The sequence below is a fragment of the Thunnus albacares genome, chromosome 19, assembly GCF_914725855.1.
Source record: "Thunnus albacares chromosome 19, fThuAlb1.1, whole genome shotgun sequence".
Lineage (NCBI taxonomy): Eukaryota > Metazoa > Chordata > Actinopteri > Scombriformes > Scombridae > Thunnus > Thunnus albacares.
The window spans coordinates 30,222,557-30,244,498 of record NC_058124.1 but is presented as its reverse complement, the minus strand read 5'-3'; the positions used below and the strand labels follow the sequence as shown (position 1 = coordinate 30,244,498).

Genomic DNA, 21,942 nt, shown 5'->3' with positions numbered 1-21,942 from the left:
AGCATTAGCTTATGCTGGTTTATCCAGTGATCAGTTCTTGGGTCATTCAAGTCCTGAAAGTCAAAACCCACAGTGGGATTAAAGATGGTGGCAGCTCGTCTCTGATTGGCTCTTAGAGGTGAGTTATGATAACCAGTGGTGGGGTCGTTTATCCAAATGGTACCATCAGTTCATACTGGGCTGTGAACTGGTCTTTACATCTTGCTGCTCTTGTAGTTTGAAGGATCAAAGGTGGTTTGGGTCAGTGGTCAGGTTTGGTGACCCTGCAGGAGATGAAGGTTCCTAGAAGCCCCTCCTCTAACTGTGAGTATAAATATGTGTTTGTAGTATTTGCAGTAGTAGAGGCCCTCCTCTAACTGTGAGTATAAATATGTGTTTGTAGTATTTGCAGTAGTAGAGCCCCTCCTCTAACTGTGAGTATAAATATGTGTTTGTAGTATTTGCAGTAGTAGAAGCCCCCTCCTCTAACTGTGAGTATAAATATGTGTTTGTAGTATTTGCAGTAGTAGAGCCCCCTCCTCTAACTGTGAGTATAAATATGTGTTTGTAGTATTTGCAGTAGTAGAAGCCCCTCCTCTAACTGTGAGTATAAATATGTGTTTGTAGTATTTGCAGTAGTAGAAGCCCCTCCTCTAACTGTGAGTATAAATATGTGTTTGTAGTATTTGCAGTAGTAGAGGCCCTCCTCATACTGTGAGTATAAATATGTGTTTGTAGTATTTGCAGTAGTAGAGGCCCTCCTCTAACTGTGAGTATAAATATGTGTTTGTAGTATTTGCAGTAGTAGAAGCCCCTCCTCATAGTGTGAGTATAAATATGTGTTTGTAGTATTTGCAGTAGTAGAAGCCCCTCCTCTAACTGTGAGTATAAATATGTGTTTGTAGTATTTGCAGTAGTAGAAGCCCCTCCTCTAACTGTGAGTATAAATATGTGTTTGTAGTATTTGCAGTAGTAGAGCCCCTCCTCTAACTGTGAGTATAAATATGTGTTTGTAGTATTTGCAGTAGTAGAGGCCCTCCTCATACTGTGAGTATAAATATGTGTTTGTAGTATTTGCAGTAGTAGAGCCCCTCCTCTAACTGTGAGTATAAATATGTGTTTGTAGTATTTGCAGTAGTAGAGGCCCTCCTCATACTGTGAGTATAAATATGTGTTTGTAGTATTTGCAGTAGTAGAGGCCCTCCTCATACTGTGAGTATAAATATGTGTTTGTAGTATTTGCAGTAGTAGAAGCCCCTCCTCATACTGTGAGTATAAATATGTGTTTGTAGTATTTGCAGTAGTAGAGCCCCCTCCTCTAACTGTGAGTATAAATATGTGTTTGTAGTATTTGCAGTAGTAGAAGCCCTCCTCTAACTGTGAGTATAAATATGTGTTTGTAGTATTTGCAGTAGTAGAAGCCCCTCCTCTAACTGTGAGTATAAATATGTGTTTGTAGTATTTGCAGTAGTAGAAGCCCCTCCTCTAACTGTGAGTATAAATATGTGTTTGTAGTATTTGCAGTAGTAGAGGCCCCTCCTCTAACTGTGAGTATAAATATGTGTTTGTAGTATTTGCAGTAGTAGAAGCCCCCTCCTCTAACTGTGAGTATAAATATGTGTTTGTAGTATTTGCAGTAGTAGAAGCCCCTCCTCTAACTGTGAGTATAAATATGTGTTTGTAGTATTTGCAGTAGTAGAAGCCCCTCCTCTAACTGTGAGTATAAATATGTGTTTGTAGTATTTTCAGTAGTAGAAGCCCCTCCTCTAACTGTGAGTATAAATATGTGTTTGTAGTATTTGCAGTAGTAGAGGCCCTCCTCATACTGTGAGTATAAATATGTGTTTGTAGTATTTGCAGTAGTAGAGGCCCTCCTCATAGTGTGAGTATAAATATGTGTTTGTAGTATTTGCAGTAGTAGAAGCCCCTCCTCTAACTGTGAGTATAAATATGTGTTTGTAGTATTTGCAGTAGTAGAAGCCCCTCCTCTAACTGTGAGTATAAATATGTGTTTGTAGTATTTGCAGTAGTAGAGGCCCTCCTCTAACTGTGAGTATAAATATGTGTTTGTAGTATTTGCAGTAGTAGAGCCCCTCCTCTAACTGTGAGTATAAATATGTGTTTGTAGTATTTGCAGTAGTAGAGGCCCTCCTCATACTGTGAGTATAAATATGTGTTTGTAGTATTTGCAGTAGTAGAAGCCCCTCCTCTAACTGTGAGTATAAATATGTGTTTGTAGTATTTGCAGTAGTAGAGCCCCTCCTCTAACTGTGAGTATAAATATGTGTTTGTAGTATTTGCAGTAGTAGAGGCCCTCCTCATACTGTGAGTATAAATATGTGTTTGTAGTATTTGCAGTAGTAGAGGCCCTCCTCATACTGTGAGTATAAATATGTGTTTGTAGTATTTGCAGTAGTAGAGGCCCTCCTCATACTGTGAGTATAAATATGTGTTTGTAGTATTTGCAGTAGTAGAAGCCCCTCCTCATACTGTGAGTATAAATATGTGTTTGTAGTATTTGCAGTAGTAGAGCCCCCTCCTCTAACTGTGAGTATAAATATGTGTTTGTAGTATTTGCAGTAGTAGAAGCCCCTCCTCTACCTGTGAGTATAAATATGTGTTTGTAGTATTTGCAGTAGTAGAAGCCCCTCCTCTAACTGTGAGTATAAATATGTGTTTGTAGTATTTGCAGTAGTAGAAGCCCCTCCTCTAACTGTGAGTATAAATATGTGTTTGTAGTATTTGCAGTAGTAGAAGCCCCTCCTCTAACTGTGAGTATAAATATGTGTTTGTAGTATTTGCAGTAGTAGAAGCCCCTCCTCTAACTGTGAGTATAAATATGTGTTTGTAGTATTTGCAGTAGTAGAGCCCCTCCTCTAACTGTGAGTATAAATATGTGTTTGTAGTATTTGCAGTAGTAGAAGCCCCTCCTCTAACTGTGAGTATAAATATGTGTTTGTAGTATTTGCAGTAGTAGAAGCCCCTCCTCTAACTGTGAGTATAAATATGTGTTTGTAGTATTTGCAGTAGTAGAAGCCCCTCCTCTAACTGTGAGTATAAATATGTGTTTGTAGTATTTGCAGTAGTAGAAGCCCCTCCTCTAACTGTGAGTATAAATATGTGTTTGTAGTATTTGCAGTAGTAGAGCCCCTCCTCTAACTGTGAGTATAAGAACGAGTGTTTGAAGGTGGAGCTGCAGCTCCGTCTCTTTACTTTCACAGAAAAACACTCGAACAGCAGCATGCTGCCACCGTGAGTACTACTCTTTATACTACTGATTATACTCTTTATACGACTTATTATACTACAGTTACAGCTTATATTACTACTAAGTCATAGTGTCTCTGAATGTTTGTAAAGAGTGGAATCATTATTGCAGTTGTAGACTGGTGCATTAGAACATCAGTACTGTGATATAATGAAATGCAGTAATAAAAACACTGAATTTGGTGTATTAGTACATCAGTACTGTAATAGTTTGTACTGCAGTAGTAGAAACACTGACTCTGATGTATTAGTACATCAGTACTATTATATTTTATACTGCAGAAGTTCAATCACTGACTAGTGTATTAGAACATCAGTACTGTAATATTTTGTACTACAGTGATGGAAACACTGAATCTGGTGTATTAGTACATCAGTACTGCAGTAGTGCACTCTTGTACATTAGTGCATCAGTACTGCAGTAGTGCACTCTTGTACATTAGTGCATCAGTACTGCAGTAGTACACTCTTGTACATTAGTGCATCAGTACTGCAGTAGTACACATTTGTGTATTAGTACATCAGTACTGCAGTAGTGCACTCTTGTACATTAGTGCATCAGTACTGCAGTAGTACACATTTGTGTATTAGTACATCAGTACTGCAGTAGTGCACTCTTGTACATTAGTGCATCAGTACTGCAGTAGTACACTCTTGTACATTAGTGCATCAGTACTGCAGTACAACACATTTGTGTATTAGTACATCAGTACTCCAGTACTACACATTTGTGTATTAGTATATCAGTACTGCAGTACTACACATTTGTGTATTAGTATATCATTACTGCAGTAGTGCACTCTTGTACATTAGTATATCAGTACTGCAGTAGTGCTCTCTTGTACATTAGTATATCAGTACTGCAGTACTACACATTTGTGTATTAGTATATCATTACTGCAGTAGTGCACTCTTGTACATTAGTATATCAGTACTGCAGTAGTGCACTCTTGTACATTAGTATATCAGTACTGCAGTAGTGCACTCTTGTACATTAGTATATCAGTACTCCAGTACTACACAATTGTGTATTAGTATATCAGTGCTGCAGTAGTACACATTTGTGTATTAGTACATCAGTACTGCAGTAGTACACATTTGTGTATTAGTACATCAGTACTGCAGTAGTACACATTTGTGTATTAGTACATCAGTACTGCAGTACTACACATTTGTGTATTAGTACATCAGTACTGCAGTAGTGCACTCTTGTACATTAGTGCATCAGTACTGCAGTACTACACATTTGTGTATTAGTACATCAGTACTGCAGTAGTGCACTCTTGTACATTAGTATATCAGTACTGCAGTACAACACATTTGTGTATTAGTACATCAGTACTGCAGTAGTGCACATTTGTGTATTAGTACATCAGTACTGCAGTAGTACACATTTGAGTATTAGTACATCGGTACTGCAGTAGTACACATTTGTGTATTAGTGCACCAGTACTGCAGTAGTACACATTTGTGTATTAGTACATCAGTACTGCAGTAGTACACATTTGTGTATTAGTACATCAGTACTGCAGTAGTGCTCTCTTGTACATTAGTATATCAGTACTCCAGTACTACACATTTGTGTATTAGTATATCAGTACTGCAGTACTACACATTTGTGTATTAGTACATCAGTACTGCAGTAGTGCACTCTTGTACATTAGTATATCAGTACTGCAGTAGTGCACTCTTGTACATTAGTATATCAGTACTGCAGTAGTGCACTCTTGTACATTAGTATATCAGTACTGCAGTAGTGCACTCTTGTACATGAGTATATCAGTACTCCAGTACTACACATTTGTGTATTAGTATATCATTACTGCAGTAGTGCACTCTTGTACATGAGTATATCAGTACTGCAGTAGTGCACTCTTGTACCTTAGTATATCAGTACTCCAGTACTACACAATTGTGTATTAGTATATCAGTGCTGCAGTAGTACACATTTGTGTATTAGTACATCAGTACTGCAGTAGTACACATTTGTGTATTAGTACATCAGTACTGCAGTAGTACACATTTGTGTATTAGTACATCAGTACTGCAGTACTACACATTTGTGTATTAGTACATCAGTACTGCAGTAGTGCACTCTTGTACATTAGTGCATCAGTACTGCAGTACAACACATTTGTGTATTAGTACATCAGTACTGCAGTAGTGCACTCTTGTACATTAGTGCATCAGTACTGCAGTACAACACATTTGTGTATTAGTACATCAGTACTGCAGTAGTGCACTCTTGTACATTAGTATATCAGTATTGCAGTACTACACATTTGTGTATTAGTACATCAGTACTGCAGTAGTGCACTCTTGTACATTAGTATATCAGTACTGCAGTACTACACATTTGTGTATTAGTACATCAGTACTGCAGTAGTGCACTCTTGCACATGAGTATATCAGTACTCCAGTACTACACATTTGTGTATTAGTATATCAGTGCTGCAGTACTACACATTTGTTTATTAGTACATCAGTACTGTAGTAGTGCACTCTTGTACATTAGTATATCAGTACTGCAGTAGTGCACTCTTGTACATTAGTATATCAGTACTCCAGTACTATACATTTGTGTATTAGTACATCAGTACTGCAGTAGTACACATTTGAGTATTAGTACATCGGTACTGCAGTAGTAGACATTTGTGTATTAGTGCACCAGTACTGCAGTAGTACACATTTGTGTATTAGTACATCAGTACTGCAGTAGTACACATTTGTCTATAAGTACATCAGTATAACAGTAGTACACATTTGTGTATTAGTACATCAGTACAACAGTAGTACACATTTGTGTATTAGTACATCAGTACAACAGTAGTACACATTTGTGTATTAGTACATCAGTACAACAGTAGTACACATTTGTGTATTAGTACATCAGTACAACAGTAGTATTCTGATTTAAAATAAACATTTTGCTATTGTTGTCACTTTGTGCTTCATCCTGACTGGACGCAGATTTTTCGGGTGAATGACTGACAGGTTGTCTGTCCAATCAGAAGCATTCTGTGTCTTCCAGAAACATTTAAAATGAACCAATCAGTTTTCACTGTCATTGTTCAAACTGTTGTCAGCTGAAAACCTTGTTCCTCCACCGTGTTTATTATGGTTTACCTGAGAACATCACGACTGGAGATACAAGATTTTACTTCTTCTGTTTTGTCTGATCTACGCTATCTACTATTTGTTAGTATTGATTGGTATTGATTAATATTGACTGGTATTGATTAGTATTGACTAGTATGGATTAGTATTGACTATATTGATTAGTATTGACTAGTATGGATTAGTATTGACTATATTGATTAGTTTTGACTAGTATGGATTAGTATACATTGGTTTGATCAGTATTGATTGTTTTTTCTTCCTGCTGCTGATCGGTGCTGACCTGTATTTCTCAGAATTGATTATTATTGACAGTCATGTTGTTGTATTAATTGGTTTGGGTTGGTACTGAAATGTATTGATTATTGATGGCTGGGACTGAGGGTGATTGATGAGGATTTATTGGTAATGATTAGTATTAATTGTTATTTGGTTACTGTAAAAGTTTATTATCATTATTGAATGGTGAACATTATTGATCCATATTCATCTGTATTGATTACTACAGTAACATCCTCTGTTCTGTCACAACAGAAACATATTGATCGTGTCAATGGTCGTCTTTCTTGTAACGACTGTTTCTACAGCTCCTGTGGAGGGTAAAAGTACACACAATTTGTTTTATTATGTTTGATTATGTTATTTTATTTTATTTGCTTCTCAAAGACGACACGTGTTGTGTGTTGCAGAGGCGGAGCGAGAGGACGTGGAGGCCACTGACGAGGGGGAGGGGGAGCTGTCTGAGGAGGAGGAGGGTAGGCCACAGAGGAGGGGGAGGGGGGATGTGTGAGGAGGAGGAGGGTAGGCTACCAAGGGGGTGAGGGGGAGCTGTCTGAGGAGGAGGAGGGTAGGCCACAGAGGAGGGGGAGGAGGAGCTGTCTGAGGAGGAGGAGGGTAGGCCACAGAGGAGGGAGAGGAGGAGCTGTCTGAGGAGGAGGAGAGTAGGCCACAGAGGAGGAGGAGGGTAGGCCAAAGAGGAGGGGGAAGGGGAGCTGTCTGAGGAGGAGGAGAGTAGGCCACAGAGGAGGGGGAGCTGTCTGAGGAGGAGGAGGGTAGGACACAGAGGAGGAGGAGGAGGAGGGTAGGCCACAGAAGGGGAGGGGGAGTTGTCTAAAGAGGAGGAGGGTAGGTCACAGAGGAGGGGGAAGGGGAGCTGTCTGAGGAGGAGGAGAGTAGGCCACAGAGGAGGGGGAGCTGTCTGAGGAGGAGGAGGGTAGGACACCAAGTAGGGGGAGGGGGAGCTGTCTGAGGAGGAGGAGAGTAGGCCACAGAGGAGGAGGAGGGTAGGCCAAAGAGGAGGGGGAAGGGGAGCTGTCTGAGGAGGAGGAGAGTAGGCCACAGAGGAGGGGGAGCTGTCTGAGGAGGAGGAGGGTAGGACACCAAGGAGGGGGAAGGGGAGCTGTCTGAGGAGGTGGAGGGTAGGACACAGATGAGGGGGAGGGGGGATGTGTGAGAAGGAGGAGTGTAGGCTACCAAGGGGGTGAGGGGGAGCTGTCTGAGGAGGAGGAGGGTAGGACACAGAGGAAGAGGAGGAGGAGGGTAGGCCAGAGAGGAGGGGGAGCTGTCTGAGGAGGAGGAGGGTAGGCCACCAAGGAGGGGGAAGGGGAGCTGTCTGAGGAAGAGGAGAGTAGGCCACAGAGGAGGGGGAGCTGTCTGAGGAGGAGGAGGGTAGGACACCAAGGAGGGGGAGGAGGGTAGGCCACAGAAGGGGAGGGGGAGTTGTCTAAAGAGGAGGAGGGTAGGTCACAGAGGAGGGGGAAGGGGAGCTGTCTGAGGAGGAGGAGAGTAGGCCACAGAGGAGGGGGAGGGTAGGCCACAGAGGAGGAGGAGGAGGGTAGGTCACCAAGGAGGGGAAGGGGAGCTGTCTGAGGAGGAGGAGAGTAGGCCACAGAGGAGGGGGAGCTGTCTGAGGAGGTGGAGAGTAGGCCACAGAGGAGGAGGAGGAGCTGTCTGAGGAGGAGGAGAGTAGGCCACAGAGGAGGAGGAGCTGTCTGAGGAGGTGGAGAATAGGCCACAGAGGAGGGGGAGCTGTCTGAGGAGGTGGAGAGTAGGCCACAGAGGAGGGGGAGGGTAGGCCACAGAGGAGGGGGAGCTGTCTGAGGAGGAGGAGAGTAGGCCACAGAGGAGGAGGAGGAGGGTAGGTCACCAAGGAGGGGGAGCTGTCTGAGGAGGAGGAGGGTAGGACACCAAGGAGGGGGAGGGGGAGCTGTCTGAGGAGGAGAGTAGGCCACAGAGGAGGGGGAGGGTAGGCCACAGAGGAGGGGGAGCTGTCTGAGGAGGAGGGTAGACCACCAAAGAGGGGGAGGGGGAGCTGTCTGAGGAGGAGGAGAGTAGGCCACAGAGGAGGAGGAGGAGAGTAGGCCACAGAGGAGGGGGAGCTGTCTGAGGAGGTGGAGAGTAGGCCACAGAGGAGGGGGAGCTGTCTGAGGAGGTGGAGAGTAGGCCACAGAGGAGGAGGAGGAGCTGTCTGAGGAGGAGGAGAGTAGGCCACAGAGGAGGAGGAGCTGTCTGAGGAGGTGGAGAGTAGGCCACAGAGGAGGGGGAGCTGTCTGAGGAGGAGGGTAGACCACCAAAGAGGGGGAGGGGGAGCTGTCTGAGGAGGAGGAGAGTAGGCCACAGAGGAGGAGGAGGAGAGTAGGCCACAGAGGAGGGGGAGCTGTCTGAGGAGGTGGAGAGTAGGCCACAGAGGAGGGGGAGCTGTCTGAGGAGGTGGAGAGTAGGCCACAGAGGAGGAGGAGGAGCTGTCTGAGGAGGAGGAGAGTAGGCCACAGAGGAGGAGGAGCTGTCTGAGGAGGTGGAGAATAGGCCACAGAGGAGGGGGAGCTGTCTGAGGAGGTGGAGAGTAGGCCACAGAGGAGGGGGAGGGTAGGCCACAGAGGAGGGGGAGCTGTCTGAGGAGGAGGAGAGTAGGCCACAGAGGAGGAGGAGGAGGGTAGGTCACCAAGGAGGGGGAAGGGGAGCTGTCTGAGGAGGAGGAGAGTAGGCCACAGAGGAGGAGGAGGAGGGTAGGTCACCAAGGAGGGGGAAGGGGAGCTGTCTGAGGAGGAGGAGAGTAGGCCACAGAGGAGGGGGAGGAGGGTAGGCCACAGAAGGGGAGGGGGAGTTGTCTAAAGAGGAGGAGGGTAGGTCACAGAGGAGGGGGAAGGGGAGCTGTCTGAGGAGGAGGAGAGTAGGCCACAGAGGAGGGGGAGGGTAGGCCACAGAGGAGGGGGAGCTGTCTGAGGAGGTGGAGAGTAGGCCACAGAGGAGGAGGAGCTGTCTGAGGAGGTGGAGAATAGGCCACAGAGGAGGGGGAGCTGTCTGAGGAGGTGGAGAGTAGGCCACAGAGGAGGGAGAGGGTAGGCCACAGAGGAGGGGGAGCTGTCTGAGGAGGAGGAGAGTAGGCCACAGAGGAGGAGGAGGAGGGTAGGTCACCAAGGAGGGGGAGCTGTCTGAGGAGGAGGAGGGTAGGACACCAAGGAGGGGGAGGGGGAGCTGTCTGAGGAGGAGAGTAGGCCACAGAGGAGGGGGAGGGTAGGCCACAGAGGAGGGGGAGCTGTCTGAGGAGGAGGGTAGACCACCAAAGAGGGGGAGGGGGAGCTGTCTGAGGAGGAGGAGAGTAGGCCACAGAGGAGGAGGAGGAGAGTAGGCCACAGAGGAGGGGGAGCTGTCTGAGGAGGTGGAGAGTAGGCCACAGAGGAGGGGGAGCTGTCTGAGGAGGTGGAGAGTAGGCCACAGAGGAGGAGGAGGAGCTGTCTGAGGAGGAGGAGAGTAGGCCACAGAGGAGGAGGAGCTGTCTGAGGAGGTGGAGAGTAGGCCACAGAGGAGGGGGAGGGTAGGCCACAGAGGAGGGGGAGCTGTCTGAGGAGGAGGGTAGACCACCAAAGAGGGGGAGGGGGAGCTGTCTGAGGAGGAGGAGAGTAGGCCACAGAGGAGGAGGAGGAGAGTAGGCCACAGAGGAGGGGGAGCTGTCTGAGGAGGTGGAGAGTAGGCCACAGAGGAGGGGGAGCTGTCTGAGGAGGTGGAGAGTAGGCCACAGAGGAGGAGGAGGAGCTGTCTGAGGAGGAGGAGAGTAGGCCACAGAGGAGGAGGAGCTGTCTGAGGAGGTGGAGAATAGGCCACAGAGGAGGGGGAGCTGTCTGAGGAGGTGGAGAGTAGGCCACAGAGGAGGGGGAGGGTAGGCCACAGAGGAGGGGGAGCTGTCTGAGGAGGAGGAGAGTAGGCCACAGAGGAGGAGGAGGAGGGTAGGTCACCAAGGAGGGGGAAGGGGAGCTGTCTGAGGAGGAGGAGAGTAGGCCACAGAGGAGGGGGAGGAGGGTAGGCCACAGAGGAGGGGGAGGAGGAGCTGTCTGAGGAGGAGGAGAGTAGGCCACAGAGGAGGGGGAGCTGTCTGAGGAGGTGGAGAGTAGGCCACAGAGGAGGAGGAGGAGGGTAGGCCACAGAGGAGGAGGAGGAGGAGGGTAGGCCACAGAGGAGGGGGAAGGGGAGCTGTCTGAGGAGGAGGAGAGTAGGCCACAGAGGAGGGGGAGCTGTCTGAGGAGGAGGAGGGTAGGCCACAGAGGAGGGGGAGCTGTCTGAGGAGGAGGAGAGTAGGCCACAGAGGAGGAGGAGGAGGGTAGGCCACAGAGGAGGGGGAGGGGGAAGGTAGGTGGCCTGTGTTAAAAGCGGCCTGTTAATTGCGGCATGTGGCATGTTAAACACAGTGCATTAAATGCGGCATATTAAATGCGGCATGTTAAACATGCCGTGTTAAAAGCAGCATGTTAAAAAGTGGCCTGTTAAACGCAATGTGGTACGTTAAATGCAGCATGTTAAATGCAGCCTGTTAAATGCGACGTGTGGCATGTTAAATGCAGTGTGTGGCATGTCAAATGCAGCCTGTTAAATGCAGCCTGTTAAATGCAGTGTGTGGCATGTCAAATGCAGCCTGTTAAATGCAGCCTGTTAAATGCGGTGTGTGGCATGTCAAATGCAGCCTGTTAAATGCAGCCTGTTAAATGCGGTGTGTGGCATGTCAAATGCAGCCTGTTAAATGCAGCCTGTTAAATGCGGTGTGTGGCATGTCAAATGCAGCCTGTTAAATGCGGTGTGTGGCATGTCAAATGCAGCCTGTTAAATGCAGCCTGTTAAGTGCGGCGTGTGGCATGTTAAATGCAGCCTGTTAAATGCGGCGTGTGGCATGTTAAATGCAGCCTGTTAAATGCGGCGTGTGGCATGTTAAATGCAGCCTGTTAAATGCGGTGTGTGGCATGTTAAATGCAGCCTGTTAAATGCGGTGTGTGGCATGTTAAATGCAGTGTGTGGCATGTTAAATGCAGCCTGTTAAATGCGGTGTGTGGCATGTTAAATGCAGTGTGTGGCATGTTAAATGCAGCCTGTTAAGTGCGGCGTGTGGCATGTTAAATGCAGCCTGTTAAATGCAGCCTGTTAAATGCAGCCTGTTAAATGCGGCGTGTGGCATGTTAAATGCAGCCTGTTAAATGCAGCCTGTTAAATGCGGCGTGTGGCATGTTAAATGCAGCCTGTTAAATGCGGCGTGTGGCATGTTAAATGCAGCCTGTTAAATGCAGCCTGTTAAATGCGGCGTGTGGCATGTTAAATGCAGCCTGTTAAATGCGGTGTGTGGCATGTTAAATGCAGCCTGTTAAATGCAGCCTGTTAAATGCGGCGTGTTAAATGCAGCCTGTTAAATGCGGCGTGTGGCATGTTAAATGCAGCCTGTTAAATGCGGTGTGTGGCATGTTAAATGCAGCCTGTTAAATGCAGCCTGTTAAATGCGGCGTGTGGCATGTTAAATGCAGCCTGTTAAATGCGGCGTGTGGCATGTTAAATGCGGCGTGTGGCATGTTAAATGCAGCCTGTTAAATGCGGCGTGTGGCAGGTTAAATGCAGCCTGTTAAATGCGGCGTGTGGCATGTTAAATGCAGTATGTTAAACGCAGCTGACAGCACCCTCCAGAAGTCGTATGAAGAATGAACCAAGATAAATGTGAAGCTCTGTGATTCGATGTCTGACATCATCAACCTCAGCTGTATTTTGTGTTTACAGCTAATTATCTAATGTTAGCATGCTAACACGCTAAACTAAACATGGTAAACAGTGGCCCTGTTTACACCTGGTATTAACATCTATCTCGGTTGATCCAATCACAAGTGGACAGCTCTAAATACAGGTGTAAACGCACCCAAGACACCGTCAGGATGTATTGAAATCTGATCATTCACACGTTCGGAGGTGGTCTGGGCCGCATGTGACAACATTCTTTTAGCAGTGTAAACACAATGCGTCCTGGGCCACATTGAAGACAGACTAGGCATCAACTTGTTTGATAACAGGATAAACAAATGCATTATTTTGTTTTTCATGTGAATTAAAAACATAATCCATCTCCCGTTTTTCCCGTCCCCCTAACCAGTTTTCCTCTTCAAATTGGCAATTGGAAAAGAAATTAAACCAAAACCAGCAAATAACTTGTTTTTCACTTGGCTATCTAAAAATATTTCAGAAGCTAAACGTTGCTGGATAGTTTCCTGTCCTGTCAAGCTGATAACTACAGTTATTAGTTTTGCTGCTCGACATAATGAGCTCAGGATTTATCAGGAGGACGGCTGCTTTACTAAAAACAGTTTCACAGCATGAACCTTGGCTGTGTGTAACAGTTATCCTTTTCTATGTGTATAAAAACAGAGAACATTAATTAACATTAGATACTGACTAATCCTGTCGGCGTGTCGGAGATTTAAATAATCAGCGAAGTTACGCTGCTGTGTCTCGTGCATAAATGCACACAGCGTGTCTCAATGGAGGCAGCTGCAGGGAGATTGCTGCATATAACTCTGTATATGCGTCTATATTCCGATACAGCGCTACAGCAAATAGGACGGACATTTGATTTTCATGAGGGGGCACAATGCACGTTTGTTTATCCTGTTATCAAATGAGTTGAACACAGCTTTGGACAGAGGGTACACAGACCCCCGGTGGTTAATAATGAATGACTTTGGTGTTTGCAAACTGTAATGATGTGTTTATTTGCATATAGAGCAAGGAAGTGAGATCCGATCACAAGTGGTCACCTAGGACGCATGTGGAGACGCATGTTAATGCCATGTGTAAACAGGGCCACATGTTAGCATGTTAGCATATAGCTGAAATATGTCTCAGAGCTACTCTGTGATCACAGCTGTAAGAAATAAAGAGTCAGAAGAAGCAGAAGAAGAGTCTGCAGCAAAGAAATCTGAATGTAAACTTTAGTTTAAAATTCTTTAATTAGAGAAATAAATGCCTCTAACTTAATCTCTCCTTTCAGATGATGATGACTCCAAGAGTCAGGATAAGAGTGAGGGTGAGAAACTGTGACCTTTTGACCTTTAACCTCCCAACATAAACCTGCATAAACACAAACAGATGAAACAGTTTGAACTGACTATTTTAAATTAATTCTGTTAGTTGACTTTGTTCACTTCACCTGCTGGAAACAGAAGCTGTATTCATCTTGTACCCCCTGCCCCCCCAGGGCTTCTTGGCATCCAGCAGACCACGGCAGCAGCAGCAGCCGGAGGTTCAGGTAAGTGGATCCTGATCAGGTTTTTCCTCCTGAACAGTTTGTTTGTTCCTCTTTAATCCAGATTAAGACCAGGATCAACCTGATCCACATCCCAGAGCGCTCTGTTTCCCAGCAGGAATTTCTCCATCAATCTGCCCAGCAACACATGATGCTGCAGGTCTCAGGTTTCTATCAGGTTTACACAGCAGAGTCACAGCGCCACCTGCTGGAGCTCACCTGAACTGAAGGATGAACACAGCAGTGCAAATAAAATGCATTATTATTATCAGCATTAGTAGTAATAGTATAATTATTACTATTATTATTGTTGTTGTTATTATTGTTATTATAGTTATTTTTGTTATTATTATCATTATTATTATTAAAAAATGTCATCTGAGGCTTCATATTAATCAATAACATCTTCAAATCAATCCTCAAACGTCCAGCAGTGATGTCACATGTTACTGTTACTGTTACAGTCACAGCGAAGCTTCGGACCAATCACATCAGCTCCTGTCCCCTAAATATTCAACACTCCTAAAGAAGGAAGCCAGATGGTGGTTCTGGTTCTGTTTTATAAGATGTAAACACTTCATGTCTTGTGTTTCATGTCAGCATTGACTTTTTAATATTTACAGTTTTTTTTGAAAAGTTACAATTAGTTTGTTTTCTGTTTTAAAGGTAAATGTAACATGAAATATTGTGTAAACATGCCGACAGAGTTTGTGTTTTGACTGTGAAGAGCTTACAGAAAGTTTAACTTCCCAACAGAAGAAATAATAAAGGTTCTCACACTTGAGAGGAAATTAAATGAAATCATTAATAAATGATAAAAGGTATAATCCAGGAGGAGTGATGTAAATTAATCTGAATTGTGGACCATGGCCACAGATGGTGCGGGGATGATGGCGTGGTCCTGTGGGTGTCCTGCCTTGACACCTTCTCCCACTATTATTGCTATTACTATTATTATTAGTCTTATTTCTATTATTATTATTATTATTGTTATTATACTTTTCTGTTTCTCTCCCTCCTTCCTTCTTTCTCTCTCAACCCAACCGGTCAAGGCAGATGGCATCCACCTAGAGTCCGGTTCACCAAATTTTTTTCCCAGGATGGTGAAGTCATGACCCCCCCTACTCTGCCTCTGACTGGCTTGTACTCATTGCCTTCATCGGTTGTGTTGGTTAGGTATGAGGATTGAGATTGGTTACGGTTAGGGTAAGAATATCAAGGTAAGCCAATCAGAGGCAGAGTAGGGTAGGTCATGACTTCGCCATCCTAGGAAAAAAATATTGCGTCCAGTTCTGCTTGAGGTTTCTTCCCGTTAAAGGGGAGTTGTTCCTCGCTGCTGTCAGCCAGTGCTGCTCATGGAGGAATGTTGGGTTTCTGTAAATTAAAGAGTTCGGTCTAGACCTGCTCTATGTGAAAAGTGCCCTGAGATAACTTCTGTTATGATTTGGCGCTATATAAATGAAATTGAATTGAATTGAATTAAATAAGTGTGTCATTGCAGGTGTGAGTGTGAGACCAGGTGCGTCGTCTGACCTTCAGCATGTCAGCAGTGAGTCACATGATGTTCACATACATGAAGAAATATATGATTTATACAGAAATACAGTAAAAATGTTCAGATGTTTAAAATGATCCTGAACACAAACATTTATTACAACAAAGTAAATGTGAATGTAGTTTTTAAAGAAGTTTCTCCTGTTTGTTTATGACATGATGGTTTTTGTTTGTCCGAAGTTTTAAATCAGAGTTTCAATGTTTGTTATCTTTATTTACAATCAGACATGTTTCTTGTTTTCAGGCTCCAGCAGTCAGTCAGCGGCGGGGGGAGGAGCTAATGAAGGAGCAGCAGGCAGCTCTGCAGGTGAACAAGAGAGGAAGTCCTCATGAGTTACAGTGAAACATGTTTCATGTGGACAAAATATCAGAAACAGCTTTCAGTAGATTTCAGTTCGAGCTAAACAAAGAATGTAAAGTAAAACTGAACAATAATAACATGTTTTTACTTCTTCTCTCTCAGGTCATGGAGGTCATTCCTCTTCTTCTGTGGAGTCTGCAGGTAACTTAACCTGAGACTTCCTGTCCTGAATCTCTGATGACTCACCTGAGATCATGGCACAAATTTATCAAACTGAAAAGTCAAAAACTTCACTTTTACCCACAAACTGGAAAATAAAAACTTTTTTCTTTTGTTATTATTAGTAGTAGTTATTGTTCTGTTTGTTTATTTTGGTGAGTTCAGGTGAGTTCAGGTGAGTTCAGGTGTGCTCAGGTGTGTTCAGGTGTGTTCAGGTGAGTTCAGGTGAGTTCAGGTGTGTCCAGGTGTGTTCAGGTGTGTTCAGGTGAGTTCAGGTGTGCTCACGTGTGTTCAGGTGTGTTCAGGTGAGTTCAGGTGAGTTCAGGTGTGTTCAGGTGAGTTCAGGTGTGTCCAGGTGTGTTCAGGTGTGTTCAGGTGAGTTCAGGTGAGTTCAGGTGTGTTCAGGTGTGTTCAGGTGAGTTCAGGTGTGTTCAGGTGAGTTCAGGTGTGCTCAGGTGTGTTCAGGTGTGTTCAGGTGTGTTCAGATGAGTTCAGGTGTGCTCAGGTGTGCTCAGGTGTGTTCAGGTGAGTTCAGGTGTGCTCAGGTGTGCTCAGGTGTGTTCAGGTGTGTTCGGATGAGTTCAGATGAGTTCAGGTGTGCTCAGGTGTGTTCAGGTGAGTTCAGGTGAGTTCAGGTGTGTTCAGGTGAGTTCAGGTGTGTTCAAATGAGTTCAGGTGTGTTCAGGTGAGTTCAGATTAGTTCAGATGAGTTCAGATGAGTTCAGGTGTGCTCAGGTGTGTTCAGGTGTGTTCAGGTGTGCTCAGGTGTGCTCAGGTGTGTTCAGGTGAGTTCAGATGAGTTCAGGTGTGTTCAGGTGTGTTCAGGTGTGCTCAGGTGTGCTCAGGTGTGTTCAGGTGAGTTCAGGTGTGTTCAGGTGTGTTCAGGTGTGCTCAGATGAGTTCAGGTGTGTTCAGGTGAGTTCAGATGAGTTCAGGTGTGTTCAGGTGAGTTCAGGTGAGTTCAGGTGTGTTCAGGTGTGTTCAGATGAGTTCAGGTGTGTTCAGGTGAGTTCAGGTGTGTTAAGGTGTGCTCAGGTGTGCTCAGGTGTGCTCAGATGAGTTCAGATGAGTTCAGGTGAGTTCAGGTGAGTTCAGGTGAGTTCAGGTGTGCTCAGGTGTGCTCAGGTGTGTTCAGATGAGTTCAGATGAGTTCAGGTGAGTTCAGGTGTGTTCAGGTGTGCTCAGTGAATTCTTCTTTATGTGTTTGTTTTTCAGCAGCTGGAGGTCCGAGCAGCTCAGCAGCTTCACAGCCGACAGGTCAAATCAAAAATCAGTAATCACAAAGAATCAATTACTTATGTCATCGTTATTATTAAATATTATTATTACTGTACATTTTAAATATTTATTGAATGAGTTTTACTACCGAATAAAACTTTTTACTGAGTTCCACTTTTTATTTTCTTTATCATGAACTGAAGAAATGTTCTGCTGCACTCTGAGTTCTGAATGTGGGGAGAACAACAAAAACTACCTTCTTTCTCCTCTCTGGCTCTGCAGGTTCTGCAGGTTCTGCAGGTTCTGCAGGTTCTGCGGGTTCTGTGGGTTCTGCGGGTTCTGTGGGTTCTGCGGGTTCAGCGGGTTCTGCAGGTTCTGCGGGTTCTCCAGCAGCAGCTAGAGAACTGTCTGCTGCCCAGACTCATCCTGCAGGTAACAGTAACTTTAATAAAACATTTATTTCAGACAGAAAACAGAGGAGCTGATCTGTTCAGGTGAATCTGAAGCTGCAGGTAAACTGTCTCTGATTGGTCGGTTTGTTTTATAACCAGTTATGAACAAAGTATTCGGATCATTCAGTACAACACTACAGTGTACAAATACTCCACTTTAAATACTCCATATATTATTTAAAGTATTATTATACAAACCAGCTCATATGTACTTTAGATACTTTATTTACTTTACATATTTTATATACTTATACTTTATAAGTTTGTGTGTTTTACAAGTAAACTTTGTAACCAGCTGATAAAGTAGTGCAGTAACATCTCTGAAATGTACTGCAGTAAAAAGTACAAAGAAGCACAACACTGAAAAACTCTAGAAGAGTACAAGTACCTCCAAACTATACTTAGGTACAATACGGCAGTAAATATACTGCATCACATTTTACCACAGGAAGTAAATATGAAGAACACAAAACTGCAACAACAGGTGATGTTTGTCAAATATGAAACGTGTGTGTTTGTGTCTGCAGGTTCTGATGGAGTTGACTTCGAGTCAAACGGTGATTGTCTTTAACATCTCTGTCAATACATGCTTATCAATTAGTTATTGATCCAGTGCGCACACAGAGAATGATGTAAAGCTGCTGTTTGTGGATCTCAAACACAAAACAAACGTGTCTGTTTAATATAAATTAGCTTCAGCAGAACGAAAATGTGACAATTTAAAACACAAAAGTAAAAATCAATGAAACTGATTGTTGAATATTATGAAATGTGTTTCAGGTAATGGACAGAAGCTGCTGAATGGAGGAGGAGGAGCTGACGGTCAGACAGGTGAGCTACAGGGGGCGGGGCTACAGAGGGTCAGACAGGTGAGCTACAGGGGGCGGGGCTACAGAGGGTCAGACAGGTGAGCTACAGGGGGCGGGGCTACAGAGGGTCAGACAGGTGAGCTACAGGGGGCGGGGCTACAGAAGGACACTGACAGGCGAGACAGGCTGAAAACAGCAAAATATTTATAGATGAGTCACATGATGCAACAACCTCTCTGTCTGCCTGCTCACCTCTATGCCTGCTCACCTGTCTGTCTGTCAACCTGTCTGTCTGCTCACCTGTCTGTCTGCTCACCTGTCTGCATGTTAACCTGTCTGCCTGTTAACCTGTCTGTCTGCTCACCTGTCTGCGTGTTAACCTGTCTGCCTGTTAACCTGTCTGTCTGCTCACCTGTCTGTCTGCTCACCTGTCTGCTTGTTAACCTGTCTGCCTGTTAACCTGTCTGCCTGTCAGCCTGTTTGCCTGTTAACCTGTCTGTCTGCTCACCTGTCTGCTTGTTAACCTGTCTGCCTGTTAACCTGTCTGCCTGTTAACCTGTCTGTCTGCTCACCTGTCTGCTTGTTAACCTGTCTGCTTGTTAACCTGTCTGCCTGTTAACCTGTCTGCCTGTTAACCTGTCTGCCTGTTAACCTGTCCGCTTGTTAACCTGTCTGCCTGTTAACCTGTCTGTCTGTTAACCTGTCTTTCTCTCTCAGGTGTTCTGGATTCGTTTGGGGGCGGAGTCCCTCACCTTGATTATCCAGGTGAGTGCCCAGGTGAGATCTGTCTGTTGTCACTTCTTGTATCCAAATAGAAAACAAAGCAGTCAAACTGATTTTGACACTCAGTTGTGTTGCATTCTGTTTGGACACAGAGTAAGGTAACAAAAACAAAACAATTCTTATTTTCAGGTGATTATATTAAAACATGCTTATGAATATAATATTATAATATTATATCACATTTCCGCCAAGTCCATTCTGCTAGATTTCATTAAAATCTACACTCTGGTTCTTTAAACATGGTCAAAGTTCAGAAATTTGAGGTGAACATCTGTAGAAATGCTGCCTGCAAGTCAAAAGTCAGGGCTACAACCTGCTCTATGCTTCAATTGCCACGTTTTTTTCTACCTCGCTGACGTCAGTTCATCACACATTCCCATGAAGGGCCGTCCGTTCCGTAGTCTTGGTTTCTAAAGTTGTTGCTAAGGTGGTTGCTAGGTGGTTGCTCAGGTGTTTCCATGTGTTGTTCACTCTCATATTTCAGATGTGATTCAGCTCCAACATGTACGGATGGATGTGAGAAGTTGACATTTGGAGTAAAGAAGGAGAAGAAGAAGTGAAATCCTGCTACTATAGTTTGTTTACGTAGCCTCCAGAGCCGGAGGAAGCTTCCTGAAAGCTGACCAATCAGAACAGAGTGGGCTCATCAGGAGGCGGGGCCTTAAAGAGACAGGAGCTAAAACGGCCTGTTTCAGACAGAGGCTGAACTGAGGGGCTGCATAAAGGACCAGTAGAAGATCAATAAGGAGTTTTTATTCCAGTAGAGCCCCAGAATATAAATATAGAGCTGGACATGTGCTGAATATTTGTGCTTTAACAATGTTGATGAGGTCGCTGTAATGCTGCCTGCAGCCTGCAGGGGGAGATATGATCAGCTGATCTCTGTTTATTTACAACAAACAAACGAATAGGAAAATAAAACAGGGCACCAAACAGGAAATTGTTTCTTTGTTTAGTTCCACATTAAGATGTTTTTTTAATTTCAGGACTCATCGATGCGTCTGCTCATGACTTCCTGCTCGGCCTGATGGGTGAGTTCAGTTTATTGTTTCTGAGTTTGGGTCAACATGAACTGACCCCAGATCAACTACTGACTTAGAAAATATCAACTACAACTCCCAAGATGCATTTCACTAACAAACATCCAATCACAGAGCTTGACATTCTGTCAGTTTTCTGACTTTATGTAGCAGAAATGTAGCATTGTAGTATTATAGTACTGTAAGTTTGCGATATTGTAGTATTGCAGTACTGTAGTATTATAGTGCTGTTGTATTGTAGTACTGTAGTGTTGCAGTATTATACTATTGTAGCACTGTGGTATTATAGTACTGTAAGTTTGCAATATTGTAGTATTGCATTACTGTAGTATTATAGTACTGTAGTATTGTAGTACTGTGGTATTATAGTATTGTAGTGCTGTATTATTGTAGTATTATAGTACTGTAGTATTATAGTACTGTAGTATTATAATACTGTAGTATTGTAATACTGTGGTATTATAGTATTGTAGTGCTGTAGTATTGTAGTATTATAGTACTGTAGTATTGTAGTACTGTGGTATTACAGTATTGTAGTGCTGTAGTATTGTAGTACTGTGGTATTATAGTATTGTAGTGCTGTATTATTGTAGTATTATAGTACTGTAGTATTGTAGTACTGTGGTATTATAGTATTGTAGTGCTGTAGTATTGTAGTATTATAGTACTGTAGTATTGTAGTACTGTGGTATTATAGTATTGTAGTGCTGTATTATTGTAGTACTGTGGTATTATAGTATTGTAGTACTGTAGTATTGCAGTACTGTAGTATTATAATACTGTGGTATTATAGTATTGTAGTGCTGTAGTCTTGTAGTATTATAGTACTGTAGTATTGCAGTACTGTAGTATTGTAATACTGTGGTATTATAGTATTGTATTGTCCCGTTGGTGTAATCGGGAGTCATTCCCATCAATGTGAATAACAATCGTACCATATTTACGTTTATTCTTAGCCAGCAGTTTTAAATTTGATTCAGTGTCGTCCGCTCTGGTCTCAGGAATATTTAACTATGGCTGCTGCTGTCGCTAACTTCACGTTTCTGACTATGGAGCTGCCAATAATCACAGTTGGTTTCTGAGCAGGTGTGTTACTGAGTGGGGAGAACCTGTTAGAAACATGAACTGGTTGGTGGTGAACCGTGGACTTCTGCTTAGGTGCGGAGACACGCTTCCTATTCACTGAGCCTCATCTCCAACACTGCAAATCAACTACATTCATTACATGTACCATTATCACTAAAGGAGGCAGAGGAATAACTAAACATATGACACACCGAGCAAGAGCGAGAGGGAGAAGCCATCAGCATGTCAGCACCAATGTTATCCAATGATATAGCTGCTCTGGATGGCATTACCCTGGCCTCCAGCACCACCGTAAGGAATCTGGGAGTTATCTTTGATCAGGATATGTCCTTTAACTCCCACATAAAACAAGTTTCAAGGACTGCCTTTTTTCACTTACGTAATATTGCAAACATTATATTAATATTGCACATCCTGTCTCAAAGAGATGCAGAAAAACTAGTTCACGCATTTGTTACTTCTAGGCTGGATTATTGCAATTCCTTATTATCAGGCTGCTCTAACAAGTCTCTAAAGACTCTCCAGCTGGTCCAGAACGCAGCTGCACGTGTTCTGACTAAAACTAGAAAAAGAG

General features: G+C 44.1%; 1 protein-coding gene and 2 long non-coding RNA genes across 3 annotated transcripts in view; all 3 read left to right on the top strand.

Moving 5' to 3' along the window:
- The first annotated feature begins 2,587 nt into the window (after window positions 1-2,587).
- LOC122970280 lies at window positions 2,588-7,108 on the top strand. The gene is made up of 3 exons (XR_006399182.1): window positions 2,588-3,231; window positions 6,898-6,962; window positions 7,053-7,108. It is a non-coding gene; the product is annotated as an uncharacterized LOC122970280 (long non-coding RNA).
- A 6,373-nt stretch (window positions 7,109-13,481) lies between these two features.
- On the top strand, window positions 13,482-17,235 carry LOC122970432. Its single transcript, XR_006399200.1, has 6 exons — window positions 13,482-13,687; window positions 13,859-13,909; window positions 15,408-15,455; window positions 15,705-15,767; window positions 15,924-15,962; window positions 17,196-17,235. It is a non-coding gene; the product is annotated as an uncharacterized LOC122970432 (long non-coding RNA).
- Window positions 17,236-17,403: 168 nt separating this feature from the next.
- The window catches only part of si:ch211-80h18.1 (uncharacterized protein LOC555593 homolog), a 27,981-nt gene continuing 23,442 nt past the window's right edge, over window positions 17,404-21,942 (top strand). The window contains exons 1-6 of the mRNA XM_044336481.1: window positions 17,404-17,431; window positions 17,481-17,630; window positions 18,178-18,207; window positions 18,431-18,481; window positions 19,177-19,224; window positions 20,229-20,273. Of these exons, the coding sequence (XP_044192416.1) occupies window positions 17,404-17,431; window positions 17,481-17,630; window positions 18,178-18,207; window positions 18,431-18,481; window positions 19,177-19,224; window positions 20,229-20,273 (352 nt within the window). The remainder of the gene's footprint in view (window positions 17,432-17,480; window positions 17,631-18,177; window positions 18,208-18,430; window positions 18,482-19,176; window positions 19,225-20,228; window positions 20,274-21,942) is intronic.